The sequence below is a fragment of the Geospiza fortis genome, unplaced genomic scaffold, assembly GCF_000277835.1.
Source record: "Geospiza fortis unplaced genomic scaffold, GeoFor_1.0 scaffold4, whole genome shotgun sequence".
Taxonomy (NCBI): domain Eukaryota; kingdom Metazoa; phylum Chordata; class Aves; order Passeriformes; family Thraupidae; genus Geospiza; species Geospiza fortis.
The window spans coordinates 181,714-187,831 of record NW_005054475.1 but is presented as its reverse complement, the minus strand read 5'-3'; the positions used below and the strand labels follow the sequence as shown (position 1 = coordinate 187,831).

Below are 6,118 nucleotides of genomic sequence, written 5' to 3'. Positions count from 1 at the left end.
TTTTTTTCATTATTATCATCATTATTCCACCAACCCCCCCACCCCCCCCTCCAAGCAGGAAGAAGAAGGAAAAGAGAGAGAAAAAAAGGGGGGAAAAACGGGGGGGACGACATCGAGGAAAATACCCATTTACCAGGATTTTCCCTTTTTCTTTCCCTCTGGATGGTCTAATGGAAAAGTTAATTGCAGCCGAACGTACCTATTTTTGTGGATGTTGCATGTTTTGGAGGGGGGGGTTTGCTTTTTTAATGCATTCTTGGCTTTTTTTTCTGACTTTTTTTGCTTACAGGAGGTGGCAGAAGCAGCGCAGGGGCTGAATATTATCATTACCATCATCATAATCACCATTATTATAATTTTCACCATTTTAATTCCTTTTCTCCTTCCTCTTCTCCTCCTTTTCTTCGCTGTTTTCTGCATTAACTGGTTTTGTCTAGAAAAGTGGTCTCGCTGGCTGGAAGGTCTAATGGAGGGGGGAGATATTTTTTTCATGGCGTTTTTGGCAGGAATGCGGCAGCTTTAGCGAGGGACCCAAATTTCTGTGGCTGTGTCCCAGAGGTCTGTCTGTCCCTCTCCAACATATATTTAGCCATATACTATTTATACATCCATAATCTCCTGGCCACGTCGGGGGGCCTGGGGGGGGAGCTTAGAGCCGGCGTGGCCACAGTGATGGATTTGAACCCAGGAATGATGAATTCGATGATTTTGATTTCTTTTTCTCCCTTCAAGGTTGGAGGATGCTCCTTGTTGGGTTATTTTTTCCCCCCCCAAGCCTGCGGTCCTTCGGATAGCAGCCGGGTTTTTTAACCTGGGGAGGATGGAGCAGGTGAAAGCGGCTTCGAGCCCGAGGCCTTTGAGATTATAAAGTGATATTTTAGCAGAGAGGTAAAAAAAGTTTTTTTAAGTCCCTCACGGCGTGCGATTTGCCGAGAGGCGGAGGGTCCAGGGCAAGGGGATGGATTTCACCCCCAGTTTTTCCAGCCAGCTCCCCATCCCTCAGCTTTCCCAACAGCTCGGGGGTGAGCGGGGCTATAAAAAAAACCCACTATTTTTTTTATTTTTGTTTTGTTTTGTTTTTATTTTCCTTTTTTTTTTTTTTTTTTGTTGTTTTCTCTCTATTTTCAGGCAAAACCCCACGTTCCCACGGGTCGGGTAGGTCGGAGCCGCTTCGCTTTTGTTCCTCCGCTGTGGGATCTCGCGCGCCGGGGGCTGGCGGGGGGTTCGGGGTGTGTGAAGTTGTCCTCCTCCTTGTCCCCCCGTAGAAAAACGCCCCACGTGCAGCACCCGGTCTCAGCTAGAGCTGGAGATGGACGCGGATAAGGGGAAGCAACGCCAGTACTCGCAGAGGTGGGCATGATGGCTGGATCGAGGGGATCACAGGGAGGAAAAAACAAAAAACAAAAAACCCAACCAAAAAAAACCCTGCTTTTATACAGTTACAGCTTAAAATCGCATCTAATGCAACGGTGTGCATGCATGTGATTATGTGTGTGTGCTTATGGAAATAATATATATATGCACACCAGAATCCAGGTATTATATGTGTGTATATATATTTCTATATAAGCGGGGGCATGGTGTTTTTTGGGGTATTTTGGGGGTGTGAGGGACTCCTTGCCTAGCCCCTCTGCAGGGAGGGGACCCCTCTCCCAGGGTATGTGTGACCCCTTGATATTTCCCTTTTAAGTAATGTGCCTTTATATGCATAAAATAATAACGTTCGCCCTCAACCCCCCCACCTTCTGCTTTTTCCCTTAAAAATGTGGATTTTTGGTCGTTGGGCGCGATGTCAGGGCAAGTGCATGTTGGATTCGGTGCTCTCACTCCCTCCTCAGGGTGATCCCCTGCCTGTGCCTCGGTTTCCCTGCGTGCTGTCACCCAGGAGTGACCCCCCCTGTGCTGCTGGGGGGTGGGCATTTGCCCCAGGCTGATTTGCGGTGCTGCCTTTGCCTAGCAGGGTGCCTGGCTGGTCTCTTTTGGGGGGGAGCGGGTGTGTTTGAGGTCTGGGGGAGCAGGACCCCCTCAGGCTGGGGAGTGCTGTGTTTTGTGGGGCATGTGTGCCCTGTGTCTGGTGTGTCACCTCATGGGCTCTGGGTCTCCCTGCGGGCTGTCCCCGTGTCCCCTTTGCTGGGTCACTGGACCCAAACTGTGGATTTGGGGTCACACCGCCTTGGCCCCCATCTTTTGGGAGTGTTGCCACCCTGGTCCCCCCTCCTCCACCCCCGAGTTGGGTGCCGTGTGGGGGTCTCCAGCGTGGCTTTGCCTCCCCTCCCGCTTGCTAGTGGTGCTTGGTTCCTCACCCTGCCCCGTGCACCCCTTTTCCTGCGTGGGGACCCTCGGTCCAGGCTGGGGGCTCATTTTGGGTTGGTTTTGCTGGAAGTGCAGAAGGAGAAGCCCCAGCCCAGGGCCCTTCGGGGGGCGGAAGCCAGGGGTTTAATTGGTTCCATCTTGGGTGAATTCTTGTGGCGTGCAGGCCACCCCCTCCCCGAGCCACAGGGGGCTCGCCCGGCGTTCCTGCTTCGCAGCCATGCCTGCCTTCTGCCCCCTTCGCCTTGGGGTGAATCCTTCTGGATGAGGACAGTCTGGGCAGGAGGGATGTGCGTTCCCTGAGGATGGTGCTAGATGCTGGTTCCTACCCTGGTGGCTTTGGGACGCAGGTTTTGTGGATGGGCACTTGCTTTCCCTCCAAAACTCCTCCTGCTCCAGGTGAACCCCAGGGAAACTTGTTCTTAAGAGGGGACAGCGGCCACGGCCTTGTGTTTTGGGGGGGAAACTGAGGCATGGTGGAAGGCAGAGCTGGGTTCCCCGGCCCAGGGACCATCCCTGGTGTGGGCTGTGTTGGGAAGGACGTGCTGGGGTTTGGTGGGGAGCGCTCAGGGTACATCCATGCCCCGGCTTGGTTCTCCCCCGTGCGCCGTCTCTGGCCGCCGCCGGCTTTCCTGCACTCGCCGCTTGCCACGGGGGGTGGGACCTCTGCCCTGATGCTCTTGCTGGGATACTTGGGGACACCAAACTCACTGTCTTGCTCGGTCGAGGACACGTTTAGCTACTAAGTGCTGCTCTGATCACCCCGAATGCCTCCCCTCTCCTCCCAGACCCCCCACTTTCAGGCTGTACCAGGTTGGTGGTCGCTCACCGGTCCCTGGGAGCTGCCCCTTTTCTCTCGGCGGTGGCGTGAAAAGAAATCTCTTGTTTCTTTTTATTTCAGCGAAGGCGAGACAGAGAGGGCTGCCAAGGTAGAGGCGTTCCCTAGAGAACTGTAGCTTGACTTAGCGGCAGTTGGGTAGGAAGTTGGAAGGCTCTAGTGAGCTCGTGCCCACCCGTGCCATCATCTACCTCCCATCAATCTGGAGCCTCGCTCTTCCCTCCCCCTGGGTGCGGAGGCCAGGAGGATTTTGGTCTCTTTTTAGGGTGCTGCTGCTTCCCCCCTTGGCCCGGCAGAGCGGTGATGCCGGGTACTGTGCTGCTCTGGGGAATTTGGGTTTCAGCCCGTGGTTTTGGGGCTCTGTGCATCTTCCTGCTTGCTCTTCCCACATCCCTCTCTTCTGGCTGGGCTGCTTGGGTCTCCACCATGCTTTGGGCGCCCACCTTGTCTCTGGGGATAACCTTCGACAACCCCTCAGCAGCCAAATCTGGTGCCTGTGGAGGATGTCAGGGGCTCTTCCCACCATGGTTTGGACCACAGGACCCCACGCCACTGGAGATGTTACCCAAGAGATGTTACCCCCTGCCCAGCCAAAAAACTGGAGGGGCACAGAGAGCCCTACCACCCCCCTGTGCCCTGCAGAGCTGGGGGGAGACGTGCCGCAGCATTCCCTACCCTTCATAATTTCCATTTTAATGGATTTTCTTTTTTTTCCACCTTTGCTGCATGTCAGCTTCCATTTTTCATAGTTAGCTGAGAATAGAGAAAAAGGGAGTTTTTATATATATATATATATATACTTTTTTTTCCATCTGCCTTCTTCCCCCTCCCACTCCGTTTCCCAGCCCCAGAGAAGGGGACGCCGCTCCCGACGAAACACTGCACAATTTGTAACATTAAATCGGGACAGGAACAGGGATTTTTAGAATTATTTTGGCAACGCCGACCATTTCTTCCCTCTTGTTCATCCAGCTCTGAGTGTGGTGGTTTTGCAAATAATTTCTCATTTCTTTAGTAAGCCCTCCTCAGGTGGGGGTGGGGAAACACGTGATATTTGTGCTTTTCTCCCCAAAATACCCTTTGTGCCTCTCCAGCTTTGCAGGAAGGATCCTGGGTCTGATGTAGGGTTGGTGCTGTGTCCTGGTGATGGTTGGGGGGCCACGCTGGTGGCTTTGATCTGTCTGGGTGCTGCTGCCGGCTCCGCTGGAGCCCGGCGTGCTGTCGGGACAGGGAGAAGGATGGACAGATGGACGGATGGGAAGGACAGAGGTCACGGGGCACCTGCTGAGATGGGGGATCAGCTCCAAAAAACCCTTTTCTAATCATAGCTCCAGTTTCCTGTTTTCCCACGGCTGCTCTGGGGTGGGGGATTGCTGCTGGGGTGCTTGGTCGTGCTTAGGGGGCTCAGAGCCCTCCTGCCTGAGCTCCTGCTCCCTGCCTGCCTCTATACAAGGGATTCCCTGCTGCCAGCTCTGCTTTTGTCCCTGGTGTCCAGCCCCTCATGCTGGCACTGGCATCCCTCATCCCGTGCCCATCATCCCAAGAGATCTTATATATGTGTGTATATATACACACACACACACGTAGCCAGTGGGTAAATGCACGCTGTGGGCGGCCTGTGGGTACATATATAATTACACAAAGGAGCTGGCAGCGGCTGCGTCCGTGCTTGGGAAGGTGCATTTAACATCCCCAGCGAATTCCTGTTCTGTGGCTCCCCCTGTGCCGCTGGGATCCGGACCTGCTATCACTTCCAAACCCTAAAATTCGGTGCTTGAGCAGTGGGAGGTGACCTGGAGTGGTTCAAGACTGGGGAGTTCCCAAAGCTGATGCCTGGTTGGTGTCCTGGACAGTCTGTGGTGTTGAGGTCTGCCATGAGAAACTGCTCCCATTCCTTGATACCCTGGAGCACACCTTGTCCTGTGCCAGGCTGCTCCGTAGCACAAGGGGCAGGTGGTTCCTTCCTCCCTGCTTTGGTTTCCTCCCAAAATGGGCATGGTCCATCCCACAGCTTCTTCAGGCTGGGGTAGCTGCTGGGATGTTACATTCTGGTGGGACCAGGATTCCCTTTCTCTGGCTGCTGCCCACCTACCTATGGGGAGCTCAGAGTGTGTTTGAAACCTGGGGCAGCGAGTGTGAGGAGGAAGAGGAGGAAGGCTCATCATCCCCAAATCCTGCCAGCCCCAAAGCTTCTGGGGACGCACTTTGCTGGAGACATTGCTCTTGTTTCTCCTGGATTCCTTGCCATGGCCTGGTTTAGTTTGGAGCCAGAGCTCCTGGGGGACCCCCTCCCATACATCCCATCAGGATCCTACAGATGCTTACCCTCATGCCCCTGTAATGGGATTTGCTGGGGTGGTGATGCTTGGTGATGCTATGGGCTGCTCTGCTGGGATCATCCTCTTGCTGCCTCCTTCCAGCTGTTTCCCATTACCCAAAGATGGATTTAGGGTGAATTTTCCCAACACCTTCAAGCATGTCCATAAATCTCCCAGCCCTGCTGGTTCCTGGTGTTCCTGTTGAGCTGCTCCTGGGTGTCACAGGCACTTCTCTTGGCTTTGGAGGTGTTTTTAGGGGGATTCAGCTGGGATTGCTGTTGGGTTCAATGTGCTTGCCCTCTCCCATGGCAGTGTCCCATCCACCTCTAATCCCTTCCTGGACGGGACAAATACTTCCAGAGCTTGGGAGACTTGGGGGTTTTCCCCAAATTTCAGCTTCCTCCTTTTCCAAATAGTGTCCTAGTGCACTCACCAGTGATTTGTGGTCTTTGAGCAGGCAGGTGCTTGGTGTCCCCCTGATCCTACAGGAGTTTTCACTGGGGAAGATGCTCAGGGGAGGTTCCCCAGTCCTGCCCCCCTTGCCAGCTCCCTGCCTTTGCTGAGAATCTGGGTCTTGCTTCTTGGGGGGGTGATGGTTTGTTTTGGGGGTTCAAGTGGAAGGGCAGGGGGATGATGTGGCAGCCAGCCATGT

General features: G+C 54.2%; 1 protein-coding gene across 1 annotated transcript in view; it reads left to right on the top strand.

Annotated features, from left to right (window-relative positions):
• Positions 1 to 31: 31 nt before the first annotated feature.
• The window catches only part of ZNF362 (zinc finger protein 362), a 9,634-nt gene continuing 3,547 nt past the window's right edge, over positions 32 to 6,118 (top strand). Inside the window, 3 exon segments of the mRNA XM_031062963.1 lie at positions 32 to 195; positions 1,129 to 1,155; positions 1,266 to 1,350. Coding sequence (XP_030918823.1) covers positions 171 to 195; positions 1,129 to 1,155; positions 1,266 to 1,350 — 137 coding nt within the window. The 5' untranslated portion in view covers positions 32 to 170.